A 21,698-nucleotide genomic window follows, 5' to 3' on the forward strand; every position below is an offset into this window, starting at 1 on the left:
AATCCAAAGATGTGCAGGTTAGGTGGATTGGCCATGCTAAATCTACATTTAATGGTCCAGCTAAGGTGCCCCAGCTGGGGAGGATCTTTGCCCGCTCAGCACAGGAATTCGCATTCTACAAAGTCCACGGGGAGATCAATCAGTGATACCCCATGGTCCTCGTGAGGGTTATCACAAGCACACATTAAGTTAGATGTAAATAGCTGTGTTTTAAGAGGTGTCTTAAAGGAAATGATAGGAATTAGGAACAGAAGTAGGCCAATCAGTCCCTTGAGCCGGCTCCATCATTGAGTTAGTTCATGGCTGAGCTTCACCTCAAAGCCAGCCTCCTCCACTATCCCCGTATCCTTTGATGACATTGGTATCTACAAACATATCGGTCTTTGTTTTGAACATACTCGATGACTGAGTTTCCACAGTCCCCAGGGGTAGTGAATTCCTCTGAGTGAAGAAAGCCCTCCTCATTTCAGCCCTACATGGCTTTGCCTTTATTCTGAGACTGTCTCCCCAGTACAGGGAGGGTATTCCAGAGCTTGGGGGCCAAGGCAACTAAAGTTACCAGTGGTGGACCAAATATAATTGGGGATGCACAAGAGACCAGAATTAGACGAGTGCAGATATTCTGGAGGGCTGTGATGATGGAGGTGGTCACAGAGATAGAGAAAGGCAAAGCCCTGGAGGGATTTGAATAGGAGGGTCAGAATTTGAAAATGAAGACTTGGCATGACAATGCCGGTCAGTGAACAGTGGGGTGATGGGGTACAGGACTTGCTGAAAGTTTAGACGGGGCAGCACAGTTTTGGATGACATCATGTTTGCAGGAGGGTGGGGGGTCAGTTAGTTTAATTGGATGGCTGGTCCGTGATGCAGAGCCATGCCAACAGTATGTCCTCCTAGTCCTCCTAATTTCCTGCTTCAGTACCTCCCGACTTTCTTTATACGGTGTCAAGTTTCTTGAGTGTTATTGAAGCTGCACTCATCCAGGCAAGTGGGGAGTATTCCATTACACTCCGAACTTGTGCCTTGTTGATGGTGGACAGGTTTTTGAGGAGTCAGGAAATGAGTTACTCGCTGCAGGATTCCTAGCCTCTGACCTGCTCTTGTAGCCACAGTATTTATATGGCTCTTCCAGTTCAGTTTCTGATCAATGGTAACTTCCAGGATGTTGATTTTGGGTGATTCAGTGATTTTAATGCCATTGAATGTCAAGAGGGAGTGGTTAGATCCTCTCTTGTTGGAGATGGTAATTTCCTGGCACTTGTGTGGCGCGAACGGTACTTGCCACTTGTCCACCCAAGCCTGGATATTGTCCAGGTCTTGCTGCATTTGGACATGGACTGCTTCATTATCTGAGGAGTCGCGAATGGTGCTGAACACTGAGCAGTCATCCATGAACATCCCCACTTCTGACCTTATAATTGAAGGGAGGTCATTAATGAAGATCATTGGGCTTAGGAACTAGGAAGATTGTTCTGGAAAAGGATAAGGATGGACCTGAAATCAAAGTTCTAAACCGGGGGGGAAGACCGATTTTAATAAGATCAGATATGATTTGGCCAGAGTGGACTGGGAGCAGACACTTTTAGGTAAATGTATGACAGAACAGTAGGATGCATTCAAGAAGGAAATAGGGAGAGTACAGGGCCAACATGTTCCAATCGATAAAAAGGGTAGGACCAACAAATCCAGTGAATCCTGGATATCGAGGCATATTCAGCATTGGATAAGGAGACAAAGGGAGGCTTATGGCAGATATCAAGGGCTCAAAACAGCAGAAGACCGAGGGGCATATAGAATGTGCAAGAGGGAACCTAAGGAAATTAGGAGAGCAAAAAGGGGACATGAAAGGATACTGGCAGGTAAAATAAGGAAAATCCTACGTTGTTGTACAACTATATTAAGGGTAAAATGATAACTAGGGAAAGAGTAGGGTTCATTAAGGATCACAGTGGTAATTTGTGTGTGGAACCAGAGGAAGTAAGTAGGGTTCGAAATGAATACTTTCTGTCAATGTTCACTCGTCAGAGGGACGGTGTGGGTATAGAAATCAGGGAAAAGGACTGTGATCAAATTAAATTAATTAACATAGACAGAGAGGAGGTTCTGAGTGATCTGGCAGGATTAAAAGTAGACAAATCTGAGTGGTCTGGCAGGCTTAAAGGTAGACAAATATCCAGGGCCAGATTAAATGTATCCCAGACTGTTGAGCGAGGCAAGGGAGGAAATAGCATAGCAGATGCGCTGGCAATAATTTTCAATTCCTCTCTGGCCACAGGAGAGGTGCCAGAGGAGTGGAGGATAGCCAATGTGGGACCATTATTCAAGAAGGGAGGAAGGGATAAACCAGGAAACTACAGGTCAGTCAGTCTAACCTAAACTATTGGAAATAATTCTGAGAGACAGAATTAATCTGCATTCAGAGAAGCAGGAATTAATCAAGAACAATCAGCATGGTTTTGTGAAGGGTAGGTCATGCCTGACCGGCTTGTTTGAATTTCCTGAAGAGATGACCAGGTGTGTAGATGAGGATATTTGATGTAGAGTATTTGACGTAATCTATTTGGACTTCAGCAAGGCTATAGATATACCCCACATGGGAGATTGATAGTGAAGGCTCCCTCAGCCCATGGAATCCAAGGAAATTTGGCAAATTGGATCCAGAATTGGTTGAGTTGCAGGAAGCAGAGGGTGACGACAGAGGGGTGTTTTTCTGACTGGAAGCCTGTGTCCAGTGGGGTCCCGCAGGGATCAGTGCTGGGGCCCTTACTGTTTGTTGTTTGAGATACCCTTAATTACGACACAAGAGAGAAGATAGGTAATTCAAAGGCTTTAATCATCAGAGAACTGAACAGCAGCCGAGAAGTGTGCTCATCACATGCTGCTGAGTGAGCCTCATCTTATATACCGTTTCCTGGGGGCGGAGCCAGAGGCGGAGTCCCCCAGGGTTCCAAGCCCGGTCTTAAAGGGCCAATGTATTAAAGGTAAGGTACCGTTACAGCAGCTACCGATACCATTCACCACATTGTTTATATAAATGATTTAGATGTGAATGTAGGAGGGTTGATCAGTAAGCTTGTGGAACTTAGAACAGTACAGCACAGAACAGGCCCTTCAGCCCTCGATGTTGTGCCGAGCTTTGTCCGAAACCAAGATCAAGCTATCCCACTCCCTGTCATTCTGATGTGCTCCATGTGCCTATCTAATAATCGCTTGAAAGTTCCCAAAGTGTCCGACTCCACTATCACAGCAGGCAGTCCATTCCACACCCTAACCACTCTGAGTAAAGAACCTACCTCGGATATCCCTCCTATATCTCCCACCCTGAATCTGATAGTTATGCCCCCTTGTAACAGCTACATCCACCCGAGGAAATAGTCTCTGAATGTCCACTCTATCTATCCCCCTCATCATCTTATAAACCTCTATTAAGTCACCTCTGATCCTCCTCCGCTCCAAAGAGAAAAGCCCTAGCTCCCTCAACCTTTCCTCATAACACCTACCCTCCAAGCCAGGCAGCATCCTGGTAAATCTCCTTTGCACCCTTTCCAATGCTTCCACATCCTTCCTATAATGAGGTGACCAGAACTGTACACAATACTCCAAATGTGGTCTCACCAGGGTCATGTATAGTTGCAGCATAAAAGATACAAAAATTGGTGGGGTGGTAAATACCGAGGAAGACAGGCTTGGATTACAGGAGGATATAGACGGGCTGGTCAGATGGGCAGATCAGTGGCAAATGGAATTCAATCCGGATAAGTGTGAGGTGATACACTTAGGCAGGCCAAATGGCAGGACCCAGCAAGCACCGAGGGTCAGAGCGACCTTGGTGTACATGTACACTGGTCCCTTAAGGGAGCAGGGCAGGTGGATACAGTGTTTAAGAAGGCTTATGGTGTGCTTGCCTTTATTAGCCAAGGCATAAAGTTTAAGAGCAGGGAGATTATGCCAGAACGGTATAAAACATTGGTTCGGTTCGGCCATAGCTTGAATATTGTATGCAGTTCTGGAGAGAGCTTGGATAGACTGGGATTGTTTTCTTTGGAGCAGAAGAGTATGAGGGGGGACATGATTGAGATGTATAAAATTAAGAAGGTCATAGATAGAGTAGATAGGAAGAAACCTTTCCCCTTCGTGGGGGGTGGGGGGGGGGGGGGTCAATGATCAGTGGGCACAGATTTAAAGTAAGGGGCAGGAGGTTTAGAGGGGATGTGAGGGTAAACATTTTAACCAGAGGATGGTGGGAGTGAGGAACTCGTTGCCTGAACGGGTGGTGGAGGCAGAGACCCTCATAACATTTAAGAAGTATTTAGATGTGCATTTGCAATGCCAGGGCAGACAGGGCTATGGGCCAAGTGCTGCAAACTAGGATCAGAATAGTTAGGTGGTTGTTTTTGACCGGCGTTGATGAGATGGGCCCAAGGCTTTTAAAGCCTTTCAACCTACCTGTAAAGTATACAAATGTGCTGAATAAATTGCATTATTTGTAGTAACTTCTAGAGCAGAAATATCATACAGAACATAAAGCAATTTGGCATTTTGCCCATTGACCAATTTAAAATGAAATGAAAATCGTTTATTGTCACGAGTAGGCTTCAATGAAGTTACTATGAAAAGCCCCTAGTCGCCACATTCCGGCGCCTGTCCGGGAAGGCTGTTACAGGAATCGAACCGTGCTGCTGGCCTGCTTGGTCTGCTTTAAAAGCCAGCGATTTGTGAATTGTTTGCACAAACCACCCATGCCAGGTCAGTTGTCAACTTTTTTGAAATTATTTTATGGGATGTTGGTATAGCTGCCTCGGCCACCATTCATTGTCCATCCCTAATTACCCTTCAGAAGGTGGTGGTGAGCTGCCTTCTTGATTCACTGCAGTCCATGTGGTGTAGGTACACCCAGCGTGCTGTTAAGGAGGGAGCTCCAGAGTTCAACCCAGTGACAGTGAAGGAACAGTGATATATTTCCAAGTCAGGGTGGTGAGTGACTGGGTGGGGAACCTCCAGGTGGTGGGGTTCCAGGGTGTCTGCTGCCTTTGTCCTTCTAGACTTTGTCCTTCATGGTCGAGGCCATGAGTTTGGCCTTGCAGTTTGGCTGATCATAAGACCATGAGAAACAGGAACAGGAGTAGGCCACTCGAACATACTCCGCTATTTAATAGGATCATGGCTGATATGACTTTCCTCATGTCCACTTTCCTGCCCTTTCCCCTGTGATTCTCTTACTTATGAAGAATCTATCTCAGCCTTAAATATACACAAGGATCTTTGCCTACAGCTCTCTGTGACAAGGAGTTCCAAAGACTCTCAATCCTCTGAGAGAATAAATTCCTTCTCATCTCAGTCTTAAATTGGTGACCCTTCATTCTGAGAGTACACCCTCTGATCCTAGACTCTCCCATGAGGGGAAACATCCTCTCAGCATTTACCCTGTCAAGCCCTTGAAGAATCCAGTATGTTTCAGTGAGACCACCTCCCATTCTTCTAAATTCCAATGAGTAGAGTCCCAACATGTTCAACCTTTGGTCATAAAACAATCCCTCCATACCGGGGATCATCCTAGTGAACCTTCTCTGGACTGCCTCCAATGAAATAATGGTTGCAGTTCTCCTCCTGTTCACAGGCGGTGGGATTCTCCGGGTTTCCCAGTGGCCTGGGGGTGGGGGGTCTTCAATAGGAAACCCCATTGACAGCGGCGGGAACAGAGAATCCCTCTGCCAGTGAACGACGTCCCACCTCCCACAGCAGTGAGGGTGTAGGAAATTGATTGGGAGTGGGAGGGATGGTGGGACGATCAATAATTCAGGACTCTCACAGCAAGAGTTCTACAAATGGGGCCACAGCTGCCAGATGCTGTTTGATATGCCATACTCTTTGTCTCCACACAACAATCTCCTTGATTCCTACCCTTCCCTTGACTACCTTTTCATTATTTATATGTTTAGAAATACTTTTGAGTTCTCTTTTTAGTTAGCCTCAAACCTATTCTCGTGCTCTCTCTTTACCTCTCTTTTCAGATCTCTTCGTGGGGACATTGCATATTTAGTTTGGTTCACTACACAATTATTAAGTTATCATCCTGTCTCTTTTTCATTGTAACAGTACCATGACAGCTCTATCTTTAAGATACCTTTGTTTCTAGTCCCTGACCTGAATGATCATCTCCTTGAAATTGTTTATTTACTGTTTTACCTGCCAATCTTAGGTTGCACATATTCCTTTTCAACTCATTGAAAGTTGCCTTCTTTTAGTTGGGTGTATTTACATTTGATTTTAATTTGTCCTTTTCTGTAACTGCTCAAAACCTATATCTTACATGCTCTATCCTATTGACGGGGTCAGTGTTTTTTGCAACCTTTCTCCCATAGCCGTGGCCGCAGAGTGTTGATTCACACAATCGAGAGATGAGGCAGCAGAGATTTGCACACTTCACTGAACTGGCAATCATCTCCGTTCAGGAAATAGTTGACTTTGCAAAGCAGCTGCCAGGGTTCCTGGATCTCACCCGGGAAGATCAGATCGCTCTACTCAAGACTTCCACCATTGAGGTACGATTCCAACTCCAGTACAACAGCAAATGCGAGCTGGGGTTTGAGATGCCCCAATTTGTGTAAGATTCTCAAAATGTTTCAGTTTGCAAATATCCTTTATCCATTCAATTACATCCAGAATGTCAACAAACATTCAAAGGAATTCTACGCTAGGTTACGTGCAGGTTGGGTGGATTGGCCATGCTAAATTATCCCTTAGTGTAAAGAGGTTAGGTGGTGTTACTGGGTTGCGGGACTAGGTGGTGGTCTGAGCTTAAGTAGGGTGCTCGTTCCAAGGGTCGGTGCAGACGAGATGAGCCGATCTTCTGCAATGTAGGGATTACTATGATTAACAATATAACTGGCAGCTGAAATGTCGATGTTTGCGAACCATTTATTGTGAATAGAGCATGACCCTTGGTGAATGTATTTAACATCAGCTAATTAATGGGTCCGAGATTGAGTGTGTGACTTTGATACTGGCTTTATCACAGTCTCCACAAATGTGACTGAATGTTTAACACAGGGTTTTCAGACACCAAGCATCATCAGAAGTCTGTTTGAACTGAGATTGACACTGAATCCTGTCATAATGCTATGTGTTAATACTGAGATTGACACTGAATCCTGTCACAATATCATGTGTTTATTACTGAGATTGACACTGAATCCTGTCACAGTGCCATGTGTTAATACTGAGATTGGCACTGAATCCTGTCATAATGCCATGTGTTAATACTGAGATTGTCACCGAATCCTGTCACAATGCCATGTGTTAATACTGAGATTGTCAATGAATCCTGTCACAATGCCATGTGTTAATACTGAGATTGACACTGAATCCTGTCACAATATCATGTGTTTAATACTGAGATTGTCACTGAATCCTGTCACAATGCCATGTGCTTCATACTGAGATCGACACTGAATCCTGTCACAATGTCATGTGTTTAACACTACGATGGACACTGAATCCTGTCACAGTGCCATGTGTTAACACTGAGATTGTCACTGAATCCTGTCACAATGCCATGTGTTAACACTGAGATCGACACTGAATCCTGTCACAATGTCATGTGTTAACACTGAGATCGACACTGAATCCTGTCACAATGCCAGGTGCTTAATACTGAGATTGTCACTGAATCCTGTCACAATGCCATGTGTTAATACTAAGATTGACACTGAATCCTGTAACAATGCCATGTGTCAATACTGAGATTGACATTGAATCCTGTCACAATGCCATGTGTTAATACTGAGATCGACACTGAATCCTGTCACAATGTCATGTGTTAATACTGAGATTGACACTGAATCCTGTCACAATACCATGTGTTAATACTGAGATTGTCACTAAATCCTGTCACAATGCCATGTGTTAATACTGAGATTGACACTGAATCCTGTCACAATGTCATGTGTTAATACTGAGATTGTTACTGAATCCTGTCACAATGTCATGTGTTAATACTATGATTGTCACTGAATCCTGTCACAATGCCATGTGCTCAATACTGAGAACGACACTGAATCCTTTAACAATGCCATGTGTTAATACTGAGATTGTCACTGAATCCTGTCACAATGCCATGTGTTAATCCTGTCACAATGTCATGTGTTAATACTGAGATTATTACTGAATCCTGTCACAATGTCATGTGTTAATACTAAGATTGTCACTGAATCCTGTCACAATGCCATGTGCTCAATACTGAGAACGACACTGAATCCTGTCACAATGCAATGTGTTAACACTACGATTGACACTGAATCCTGTCACAATGCCATGTGTTAACACTGAGATCGACACTGAATCCTGTCACAATGTCATGTGTTAACATTAGGTTCGAACATAAATATTGTCACAATGCCATGTGTTAATACTGAGATTGACACTGAATCCTGTCACAATGCCATGTGTTAATACTGAGATTGACACTGAATCCTGTCACAATATCATGTGTTTAATACTGAGATTGTCACTGAATCCTGTCACAATGCCATGTGCTTAATACTGAGATCGACACTGAATCCTGTCACAATGTCATGTGTTTAACACTGAGATTGTCACTGAATCCTGTCACAATGCCATGTGTTAACACTGGGATTGTCACTGAATCCTGTCACAATGTCATGTGTTAACACTGAGATTGTCACTGAATCCTGTCACAATGCCATGTGTTAACACTGAGATCGACACTGAATCCTGTCACAATGCCAGGTGCTTAATACTGGGATTGTCACTGAATCCTGTCACAATGCCATGTGTTAATACTAAGATTGACACTGAATCCTGTAACAATGCCATGTGTCAATACTGAGATTGACATTGAATCCTGTCACAATGCCATGTGTTAATACTGAGATTGACACTGAATCCTGTCACAATGCCATGTGTTAATACTGAGATTGACACTGAATCCTGTCACAATACCATGTGTTAATACTGAGATTGTCACTGAATCCTGTCACAATGCCATGTGTTAATACTGAGATTGACACTGAATCCTGTCACAGTGTCATGTGTTAATACTGAGATTGTTACTGAATCCTGTCACAATGTCATGTGTTAATACTGAGATTGTCACTGAATCCTGTCACAATGCCATGTGTTAATACTGAGATTGTTACTGAATCCTGTCACAATGTCATGTGTTAATACTGAGATTGTCACTGAATCCTGTCACAATGCCATGTGTTAATACTGAGATTGACACTGAATCCTTTAACAATGCCATGTGTTAATACTGAGATTGTCACTGAGTCCTATCACAATGCCATGTGTTAATACTGAGATTGACACTGAGTCCTGTCACAATGTCATGTGTTAACAGAGATCGACACTGAATCCTGTCACAATGTCATGTGTTAACAGAGATCGACACTGAATCCTGTCACAATGCCATGTGTTAACAGAGATTATCACTGAATCCTGTCACAATGTCATGTGTTAATACTGAGATTGTCACTGAATCCTGTCACAATGCCATGTGTTAATACTGAGATTGACACTGAATCCTGTCACAATGCCATGTGTTAACACTGAGATTGTCACTGAATCCTGTCACAATGTCATGTGTTTAATACTGAGATTGACACTGAATCCTGTCACAATGCCATGTGTTAATACTGAGATTGACATTGAATCCTGTCACAATGTCATGTGTTTAATACTGAGATTGACACTGAATCCTGTCACAATGCCATGTGTTAATACTGAGATTGACATTGAATCCTGTCACAATGTCATGTGCTCAATACTGAGATCGACACTGAATCCTGTCACAATGTCATGTGTTAACACTGAGATCGACACTGAATCCTGTCACAATGCCATGTGTTAACACTAAGATCGACACTGAATCCTGTCACAATGCCATGTGTTAATACTGAGATCGACACTGAATCCTGTCACAATGCCATGTGTTAACACTAAGATCGACACTGAATCCTGTCACAATGCCATGTGTTAATACTGAGATTGACACTGAATCCTGTCACAATATCATGTGTTTAATACTGAGATTGTCACTGAATCCTGTCACAATGCCATGTGCTTAATACTGAGATCGACACTGAATCCTGTCACAATGTCATGTGTTTAACACTGAGATTGTCACTGAATCCTGTCACAATGCCATGTGTTAACACTGGGATTGTCACTGAATCCTGTCACAATGTCATGTGTTAACACTGAGATTGTCACTGAATCCTGTCACAATGCCATGTGTTAACACTGAGATCGACACTGAATCCTGTCACAATGCCAGGTGCTTAATACTGAGATTGTCACTGAATCCTGTCACAATGCCATGTGTTAATACTAAGATTGACACTGAATCCTGTCACAATGCCATGTGCTCAATACTGAGATTGACATTGAATCCTGTCACAATGCCATGTGTTAATACTGAGATTGACACTGAATCCTGTCACAATGCCATGTGTTAATACTGAGACTGACACTGAATCCTGTCACAATACCATGTGTTAATACTGAGATTGTCACTGAATCCTGTCACAATGCCATGTGTTAATACTGAGATTGACACTGAATCCTGTCACAATGTCATGTGTTAATACTGAGATTGTTACTGAATCCTGTCACAATGTCATGTGTTAATACTGAGATTGTCACTGAATCCTGTCACAATGCCATGTGTTAATACTGAGATTGACACTGAATCCTTTAACAATGCCATGTGTTAACACTGAGATTGTCACTGAGTCCTATCACAATGCCATGTGTTAATACTGAGATTGTCACTGAATCCTGTCACAATGCCATGTGTTAATACTGAGATTGACACTGAATGCCATGTGTTAGGGGCTGGTTTAGCTCACTCAGCTAAATCGCTGGCTTTTAAAGCCAAGCAGGCCAGCAGCACGGTTCGATTCCCGTACCAGCCTCCCCGGACAGGCGCCGGAATGTGGCGACTAGGGGCTTTTCACAGTAACTTCATTGAAGCCTACTCGTGACAATAAGCGATTTTCATTTTCATTTCATAATACTGAGATTGACACTGAGTCCTGTCACAATGTCATGTGTTAACAGAGATCAACACTGAATCCTGTCACAATGTCATGTGTTAACAGAGATCGACACTGAATCCTGTCACAATGCCATGTGTTAACAGAGATTATCACTGAATCCTGTCACAATGTCATGTGTTAATACTGAGATTGTCACTGAATCCTGTCACAATGCCATGTGTTAATACTGAGATTGACACTGAATCCTTTAACAATGCCATGTGTTAATACTGAGATTGTCACTGAGTCCTCTCACAATGCCATGTGTTAATACTGAGATTGACACTGAGTCCTGTCACAATGTCATGTGTTAACAGAGATCGACACTGAATCCTGTCACAATGTCATGTGTTAACAGAGATCGACACTGAATCCTGTCACAATGCCATGTGTTAACAGAGATTATCACTGAATCCTGTCACAATGTCATGTGTTAATACTGAGATTGTCACTGAATCCTGTCACAATGCCATGTGTTAATACTGAGATTGACACTGAATCCTGTCACAATGCCATGTGTTAACACTGAGATTGTCACTGAATCCTGTCACAATGTCATGTGTTTAATACTGAGATTGACACTGAATCCTGTCACAATGCCATGTGTTAATACTGAGATTGACATTGAATCCTGTCACAATGTCATGTGCTCAATACTGAGATCGACACTGAATCCTGTCACAATGTCATGTGTTAACACTGAGATCGACACTGAATCCTGTCACAATGCCATGTGTTAACACTAAGATCAACACTGAATCCTGTCACAATGCCATGTGTTAATACTGAGATCGACACTGAATCCTGTCACAATGCCATGTGTTAACACTAAGATCGACACTGAATCCTGTCACAATGCCATGTGTTAATACTGAGATTGACACTGAATCCTGTCACAATATCATGTGTTTAATACTGAGATTGTCACTGAATCCTGTCACAATGCCATGTGCTTAATACTGAGATCGACACTGAATCCTGTCACAATGTCATGTGTTTAACACTGAGATTGTCACTGAATCCTGTCACAATGCCATGTGTTAACACTGGGATTGTCACTGAATCCTGTCACAATGTCATGTGTTAACACTGAGATTGTCACTGAACCCTGTCACAATGCCATGTGTTAACACTGAGATCGACACTGAATCCTGTCACAATGCCAGGTGCTTAATACTGAGATTGTCACTGAATCCTGTCACAATGCCATGTGTTAATACTAAGATTGACACTGAATCCTGTCACAATGCCATGTGCTCAATACTGAGATTGACATTGAATCCTGTCACAATGCCATGTGTTAATACTGAGATTGACACTGAATCCTGTCACAATGCCATGTGTTAATACTGAGACTGACACTGAATCCTGTCACAATACCATGTGTTAATACTGAGATTGTCACTGAATCCTGTCACAATGCCATGTGTTAATACTGAGATTGACACTGAATCCTGTCACAATGTCATGTGTTAATACTGAGATTGTTACTGAATCCTGTCACAATGTCATGTGTTAATACTGAGATTGTCACTGAATCCTGTCACAATGCCATGTGTTAATACTGAGATTGACACTGAATCCTTTAACAATGCCATGTGTTAACACTGAGATTGTCACTGAGTCCTATCACAATGCCATGTGTTAACACTGAGATTGTCACTGAGTCCTATCACAATGCCATGTGTTAATACTGAGATTGTCACTGAATCCTGTCACAATGCCATGTGTTAATACTGAGATTGACACTGAATGCCATGTGTTAGGGGCTGGTTTAGCTCACTCAGCTAAATCGCTGGCTTTTAAAGCCAAGCAGGCCAGCAGCACGGTTCGATTCCCGTACCAGCCTCCCTGGACAGGCGCCGGAATGTGGCGACTAGGGGCTTTTCACAGTAACTTCATTGAAGCCTACTCGTGACAATAAACGATTTTCATTTTCATTTCATAATACTGAGATTGACACTGAGTCCTGTCACAATGTCATGTGTTAACAGAGATCAACACTGAATCCTGTCACAATGTCATGTGTTAACAGAGATCGACACTGAATCCTGTCACAATGCCATGTGTTAATACTGAGATTGTCACTGAATCCTGTCACAATGCCATGTGTTAATACTGAGATTGACACTGAATCCTGTCACAATGCCATTTGTTAACACTGAGATTGTCACTGAATCCTGTCACAATGTCATGTGTTTAATACTGAGATTGACACTGAATCCTGTCACAATGCCATGTGTTAATACTGAGATTGACATTGAATCCTGTCACAATGCCATGTGTTAACACTAAGATCGACACTGAATCCTGTCACAATGCCATGTGTTAACACTGAGATCGACACTGAATCCTGTCACAATGTCATGTGTTAACATTAGGATCGAACAAATCCTGTCACAATGCCATGTGTTAATACTGAGATTGACACTGAATCCTGTCACAATGCCATGTGTTAATACTGAGATTGTCACTGAATCCTGTTGCAATGCCATGTGTTAATACTATGATTGTCACTGAATCCTGTCACAATGCCATGTGCTCAATACTGAGAACGACACTGAATCCTGTCACAATGCCATGTGTTAATACTGAGATTGTCACTGAATCCTGTCACAATGCCATGTGTTAATACTGAGATTGACACTGAATCCTGTCACAATGCCATGTGTTAATACTGAGATTGACATTGAATCCTGTCACAATGCCGTGTGCTTTATACTGAGATCGACACTGAATCCTGTCACAATACCATGTGTTAATACTGAGATTGACATTGAATCCTGTCACAATGCCATGTGTTAATACTGAGATTGACATTGAATCCTGTCACAATGCCATGTGTTAATACTGAGATCGACACTGAATCCTGTCACAATGCCGTGTGCTTTATACTGAGATTGACACTGAATTCGGACGCAATGGGCACATTTAGCTAAAACGTTTCTAAGTGTGGTAGCGACCGAGAATTGTCGTGAGCTCCCCTACGTTTGGCCCAGCGAGGTGGTCTCCATTATAAAACGTTAATTGGCCCACTTAACGAGGCCCCAGAGGATTCACGCAGCAAATCGCTCTTCACCGGTTAATTTGCCAGATGCCTGCCCCCTGCTAACAAGTGATAGCAGCACTTAAACCGCTCGTGCACACACTCTGCTCGCGGCCATGTTGCCACGGAGACCAGTCCCATGCTTTGGTGACCAGGAGGACCGGCACCCAGTGCCACCGGGCCGCTCGGGTGAGTTTGTACCTGACCACGACAGCACGCTGCCTGCCTTCATACTATCTCCCCCCCCCCCCCCCCGTACTCTATCCCCCTCCCCCCAGAAGGCCCATCTCCCCAAGCTCCCTCCCCCATGAGTAACCATGTGTGCGGCTAACAATGCCCTTGCTGTGACCTTGAGGGAGAAGTTGGCCCATAACTGACGGGAGACTATCAGAGTACTCACCCCGACGAGGAACCTGCCCTCGAGGTTGCAGAATGGCCGAGGACAGAGCAGTGACCACCGTAGAGGTCAGCACACAGTGCAGAGGTGAGGATCAACCGCCCCCACCCAGATGACCTCCAACCGTAAGTTGTTAATGCCGTACAGACCGACCCATCCCTCCCACTGATCGTGTCCATTCTCCCGCAGGACGTGCAGCCCACGGTGCCGACTCATCCAGCCCGACAGAGACCGGCGCGGAAGGAAGGAGTGCCCCTATGGTACAGGCCCACCCGCAGATCGGTGGGCCCTGGCTGCGGGGCAGGCCAGGATCCCCCCGCGCCCCCCTGAAGACTCCACTAGATGGCCCACCAGCCAGGTCCCGCCATGTGGGACCATGTCCATTTTACGCCAGCGGGACTGGCCAGAAACCGACAGCTGCTCGACCCATCGGGGCCCCCGGAGAATTGCCGGCCGGGGGGGGGGGGGCATTGCCAATGACCCCCGACCGGCGTGGTGTAAATCCCGCCCCCGCCCGAAAACCGATGCCGGAGAATACGGCAGCTGGCGGCGGGGCGGGATTCATGCCGCCTCCCGGGGATTGTCCGACCCGGTGGGGGTCGGAGAATCCCAGCCATAGATTTTATAGTTCAGAAGGAGCCCATTCGGCCCATCGAGTCTGCAATGGCCCTTGGAAAGAGCACCTCACTTAAGCCAACGCCTCCACCTTATTCCCGTAACTCAGTAACTCCACTTAACCTTTTTGGACACTAAGGGCAATTTAGCATGGCCAATCCATCTGACCCGCACGTCTTTGGTCAGTGGGAGGAAACCGGAGCACCCGGAGGAAACCCACACAGACACGGGGAGAATGCGCAGACAGTGATCCAAGACGGGAATCAAACCTGGGAACCTGGAGATGTGACGCAACAGTGCTAACCACTGTGCTACCACGCTGCCCGGTTTGGACAGGTCTCTGTCGATGGGTTTCTGGGGCACATTATGGTGAACATCACTCAGTTGCAGATGTTCTTCAGATGGAGGCAGGAACATCTAGGGGAGGCAGCAGTCAGAGGTCTGCACAATCCCAGGACCCAGCTCGGTCCCAGGTTGATGCCGAGCCTCTGGTCCAGTTTTACCCGCAGCTGATGCCGACGATAGAGAGCGGCTGTGATATTCAGAGGACGGCAGCCACACTCCAGCAGGTCCATAGCTGATTGGAGAAGCCCCAGAGGGTATGGGTACAGGAGATAACGCTGGCATTGCGTGGCACCGAGGGCAACATTGCTAGAGGGCCGACCGCAGTGGAGAGCCTGGTGCACGTCGTCAGCAGAATGAGTGGAGATGTCCAAGGTGCGGCGCAGTCAGTGACAGCTATGGCTGAGCGGTTCGATGTGTCCCATCGCAGGGGGATGTCACCCAGTACCAAGTGGAACTTGATGAGGTGCTGCAGGGCATGTCCCAGTCACAGGTGGGCATCGCTGAGGCACATGGAGCTTGTCCCAGTCTCAGGTACACATCGCTGAGGCACATGGAGCTTGTCCCAGTCTCAGGTACACATCGCTGAGGCACATGGAGCTTGTCCCAGTCTCAGGTGGGCATCGCTGAGGCACATGGAGCTTGTCCCAGTCTCAGGTGGGCATTGCTGAGGCACATGGAGCTTGTCCCAGTCTCAGGTACACATCGCTGAGGCACATGGAGCTTGTCCCAGTCTCAGGTGGGCATTGCTGAGGCACATGGAGCTTGTCCCAGTCTCAGGTGGGCATTGCTGAGGCACATGGAGCTTGTCCCAGTCTCAGGTACACATCGCTGAGGCACATGGAGCTTATCCCAGTCTCAGGTGGGCATCGCTGAGGCACATGGAGCTTATCCCAGTCTCAGGTGGGCATTGCTGAGGCACATGGAGCTTATCCCAGTCTCAGGTGGGCATCGCTGAGGCACATGGAGCTTATCCCAGTCTCAGGTGGGCATCGCTGAGGCACATGGAGCTTGTCCCAGTCTCAGGTGGGCATTGCTGAGGCACATGGAGCTTGTCCCAGTCTCAGGTGGGCATTGCTGAGGCACATGGAGCTTGTCCCAGTCTCAGGTACACATCGCTGAGGCACATGGAGCTTATCCCAGTCTCAGGTGGGCATCGCTGAGGCACATGGAGCTTATCCCAGTCTCAGGTGGGCATTGCTGAGGCACATGGAGCTTATCCCAGTCACTGAGGAGCATCGCGGAAGATGTCGGCACCATGCTGCAGACACTGCGGAGCAGCCAAGGCTTATAGAGCCAGATGACTCAGGGCAGCCAGGGCTCAATCCAGCTGCCCCTCCGTCCCTACGTGAACCCCAGGGCCCTATGGGCACCGACCAGGAGGAGGGGCCGCTGGGTATCGACAAGGAGCCGTCCTACAGCTTCCCTGAGGTCCATCCCCCTGACAACGGCGTGTCTCGCAGTCAGCACCTGGTACAGTACGGCACGGTGGGCATGTGCCGCCAGCAGGTGCACTGGGGCCCTTCGACCCCAGAGCCCCGAGATGAAACCTTCCAGAGGCATCGAGGGCCATGGGACATGGTAGGCAACAGGCTGCCTCCACCTCTGATGTGGGGACACACCAAGATGCAGCGGAGATCGCGGAAGGCTAAGCACATGGAGGATCACTGATGGGGCACTGGAGGGTAGATGGGGTCGGGATGGGTGAGGGTAGGGGGTAAGTGGGGGTAGGGGATAAGAGGGTGTGGGGGGGTCTAGAAAAGGTGGGGAGATTGGGTCAGTTGGGACACTTTTATACACCATTAAAATCTGTTGGCCGCAACCAGTATGACACCTCTGGCCCTTTATCCCACTGTATGGGCTAAGCACCAATCCCATTCCTCATCTCCAATATATATTTTTGAAGTATTTGTAAAATTTTGTAACGAAAGCAGAAAAAGAACAATAGGCGTTAAACATTGACAAAGTGCAACAATAGATAATTCCCCGAACGGCTCTGTCTTCACAGACCACCGAAAATAACAAAAAACAAACAAACACAACACTAACCCCCACCCCCCTCGGAAAGCTGCTTCTGCCGACATTTTAAATTACACTTCCCCAAGGAAGTTGACGAAGGACTGCCACCTCCGGGAGAACCCTAACATTGACCTCCTTAAGGCAAACTTTATTTTCTCCAGGCTGAGAAACCCAGCCATGTCACTAACCCAGGTCTCTACACTCAGGGGCTTCGAGTCCCTCCACATTAACAGGATCCGTCTCCGGGCTACCAGGGAGCCGGCAAAGGCCAGGACATCGGCCTCTTTCACTCCCTGTACTCTCGGGTCTTCTGACATCCCAAAGATCGCCACCTCTGGACTCGGTACCACCCGCGTACCTAGCACCTTGGACGTTGCCTTGGCAAACCCCTGCCAAAACGCACCAAGCTTCGGGCATGTCCAAAACATATGGACATGGTTTGCTGGGCTTCCCGCATACCTCGCACATCTGTCTTCTACCCCGAAAAACTTGCTCATCCTCACCGCCGTCATGTGTGCCCGGTGTACCACTTTAAACTGTATTAGACTGAGCCTGGCACATGAGGAGGAGGAATTAACCCCGTTTAGGGCGTCTGCCCATAGACCCGCCTCTAACTCCCCACCTAACTCCTCCTCCCACTTGCCTTTAAGCTCCTCCACCGACGTTTCCACCGCCTCCAACAGCTCAAACAGGGCATCCATGATCTCATGGATGCACTTGTGGGCTGTAGTTTGTGAGATGCCACACAAGTCTCGGCTTGAACCCTGGAATGATCCCGAGATGTCTACATGGACTTTAGCAAGACCTTTGACAAGGTACCCCATGGTAGGCTGTTGCAAAAGGTTAAATCGCACAGGATCCAGGGCGAGGTAGCCAATTGGATACAAAATTGGCTTGGCCACCGAAGCCAAAGGGTGGTTGTGGAGGGTTGTTTTTGAAACTGGAGGCCTGAGGCCTCAGGAATCGGTGCTGGGTCCACTGTTATTTGTTATATATATTAATGATTTGGCTGAGAATGTAGGAGGCTTGGTTAGTAAGTTTGCAGATGACACCAAGATTAATGGTGTAGTGGATAGTGAAGAAGGTTATATAAGATTTTAACGGGATCTTGATGAATTGGGCCAAAGGGCCTGTTTTCAAGCTGAAAACCTCGATGACTCTATATAGACGTTCAGGGATCAGGTGACCTTGATGGCCACTGGGAGCAGGTATCCTTCTCCTCCACATGGTGCCAGTCCGCGAGGATATGACGCGGGTGCTGCACCGTTCCCTTGTTGAAGCAGAGCCTCCGACAGCACAAGCTGTCCGTCATTTCTTCAAAAGACAATAATAATAATCTTTATTATTGTCACAATCTTTATTATTGTCACAAGTAGGCTTACATTAACACTGCAATGAGGGTACACAGAGAGAGAATTCAGAATGTGCAAATGACCTAATAGCACGTCTTTCGGGACTTGTGGGAGGAAACCGGAGCACCCGGCGGAAACCCATGCAGACGCGGGGAGAAGAATGGGCAGACTCCGCATAGACAGTGACCCAAGCTGGGAATCGAACCTGGGACTCTGGGGCTGTGAAGCAACAGTGCTAACCACTGTGCTACGATGCCGCCCAGTGATGCCTGTAAACCTGGGGCCATCACGAGCCTCCCCTTTTGGGTCCCTCCCTGGCCTGATGGACGGCCAGGTCCTCAGGGTGTGTGAGCGGGATACTGCACATGGGCCGCTGCCTTGAGTCTCTGCCGATGCTGATGCCGTTGCCTGCTCCGGTGTCCGGTTGCATGGGCCTGGCTGCCAGCAGTATCACTTGGGCATAGAACATAGAACATAGAACATTACAGCGCAGTATGGGCCCTTCGGCCCTCGATGTTGCGCCGACCTGTGAAACCATCTGAAGCCTATCTGACCTACACTATTCCATTTTCATCCATATGTCTATCCAGTGACCACTTAAATTCCCTTAAAGTTGGCGAGTCTACTACTGTTGCAGGCAGAGCGTTCCACACCCCTACTACTCTCTGAGTAAAGAAACTGCCTCTGACATCTGTCCTATATCTACCACCCCTCAATTTAAAGCTATGTCCCCTCGTGTTGGTCATCACCATCCGAGGAAAGAGACTCTCACTGTCCACCCGATCTAACCCTCTGACTATCTTATGTCTCTATTAAGTCACCTCTCAGCCTTCTCCTCTCTAACGAAAACAACCTCAAGTCCCTGAGCCTTTCCTCGTAAGACCTTCCCTCCATACCAGGCAACATTCTAGTAAATCTCCTCTGAACCCTTTCCAAAGCTTCCACATCCTTCCTATAATGTGGTGACCAGAACTGCACGCAGTACTCCAGGAGCGGCCGCACCAGAGTTATGTACAGCTGCAGCATGACCTTGTGGCTCCGAAACTCAATCCCGCTACTGATAAAGGTTAGCACACCGAGGGCGCAATTCTCCGCACTCACGACGGTGCAGAGAATAGCGGGGGTCGTAAATTTTTACGGCCACGCTAGTCTGACGCCCTCCCGCTATTCTCCCCCCCCCCCCCCCCCCACGCCCGACTCCCGACACGAATCGCTGCCGCCGTTTTTTTACGGCCAGCAGCGATTCTCAGCTGGCCGATGGGCCGAAGTCCAAGCCCTTTACGGCTGTTTTTACGAACGGCAAACACACCTGGTCTGGCCGTTCGTAAAACCGGCCGTAAAGTCCCGATTTTGAAAACCATGGCACCGATTGGCACGGCAGTACCACGGCCGTGCCAAGGGTGCCATGCGCCCGCGATCGGTGCAGCGGGTCCGATTCCCGCGCACTCTTTGTCTTTCCGCCGCCCCGCTTTATCACTTCGCGGGGCGGCTGAGGGGCATCCCGGCCCGCGCATGCGCGGGTTTCGCGCAAATGCGCGATGACGTCATCCGCGCATGCGCGGGTTGGAGTCTTTCAATCTGCGCATGCGCGGCTGACGTCATGTGACGCGTCAGCCGGCGCAACCTCTGGCAAGCGGGCTTAACGAAATTCGTTAAGCCAGCGATGCCGGAGTTCACGGCCGCGGCATACTAGCCCCGACCGGGGACCAGAATCGGTTCCCGGTCGGGGAGTGGGAGGCTGGCGTCAAACCCGCCCGGATTTGACGCCAGCCTTACGATTTCTCCCTGTTGGGAGAATCGCGCCCCATATGCCTTCTTAACAGCCCTATTAACCTGGGTGGCAACTTTCAGGGATTTATGTACCTGGATACCGAGATCTCTCTGTTCATCAACACTACCAAGAATCTTGCCATTAGCCCAGTACTCTGCATTCCTGTTACTCCTTCCAAAGTGAACCACCTCACACTTTTCCGCATTAAACTCCATCTGTCACCTCTCAGCCCAGCTCTGCAGCTTATCTATGTCCCTCTGTATCCTATAACATCCTTCAGCGCTATCCACAATTCCACCGACCTTCGTGTCATCTGCAAATTTACTAACCCATCCTTCTACACCATTTATAAAAATGACAAACAGCAGTGGCCCCCAAACAGATCCTTGCGGTACACCACTAGTAACTGTACTCCAGGATGAACATTTGCCATCAACCACCACCCTCTGTCTTCTTTCAGCTAGCCAATTACTGATCCAAACCGCTAAATCACCTTCAATCCCATACTTCCTTATTTTCTGCAATAGCCTACCGTGGGGAACCTTATCAAACGTTCTGTGGGGTGCAAGATATTGGGCGGTATTCTCCCCACCCTCCCCCGCCGGATGGGAGAATCGCCGGGGCGCTGCACAAGTCGCGCCACGCCGCCCTGACACCTGCACACGATTCTCCCCCCCCCCCGAAACCAGCGCCACGCGAATCACGCCGGGCCGTTCTGAGAATCACCGCAAACGGCGAGCGGCGATTCTCCGTCCCGAATGGGCCAAGCGGCCGCGCGTAAACGGCCAATTCCTGCCGGCGCCGTCCACACCTGGTCGCTGCCGGTGCGTCGCGAAGGCTTGGGGGGTGGCCTTTGGGGGGGGGGCTCCGTTCCCGGGGGGGCCTCCAATGGGATCTGGCCCACGATCAGGACTCACCAATCGGCGGGCCGGCCTTTTCCCCCCCCGGGCCTACTTCCTTCCGCGGCCGCCCCTAGAACCCCGGCGCCATGTTGGTGAGGGGCCGGAGCGCACCGCGAGGTAACCGCGCATACGCTAGTTGACACCGGCCCAACTGCGCATGCGCGGGATCGAAGACGCCACGTCTTTTACACGGC

At 47.6% G+C, this 21,698-nt stretch overlaps 1 protein-coding gene across 5 annotated transcripts in view; it reads left to right on the forward strand.

Annotated features, from left to right (window-relative positions):
• LOC119971562 (oxysterols receptor LXR-alpha-like) overlaps window positions 1–21,698 on the forward strand; it is a 218,258-nt gene that overhangs the window by 180,569 nt on the left and 15,991 nt on the right. For all 5 annotated transcript variants that reach the window (XM_038807256.1, XM_038807258.1, XM_038807255.1 and 2 more), the window contains one exon: window positions 6,363–6,542. In XM_038807256.1, the coding sequence (XP_038663184.1) occupies window positions 6,363–6,542 (180 nt within the window). The remainder of the gene's footprint in view (window positions 1–6,362; window positions 6,543–21,698) is intronic.

This window comes from Scyliorhinus canicula, chromosome 9, assembly GCF_902713615.1.
Source record: "Scyliorhinus canicula chromosome 9, sScyCan1.1, whole genome shotgun sequence".
Lineage (NCBI taxonomy): Eukaryota > Metazoa > Chordata > Chondrichthyes > Carcharhiniformes > Scyliorhinidae > Scyliorhinus > Scyliorhinus canicula.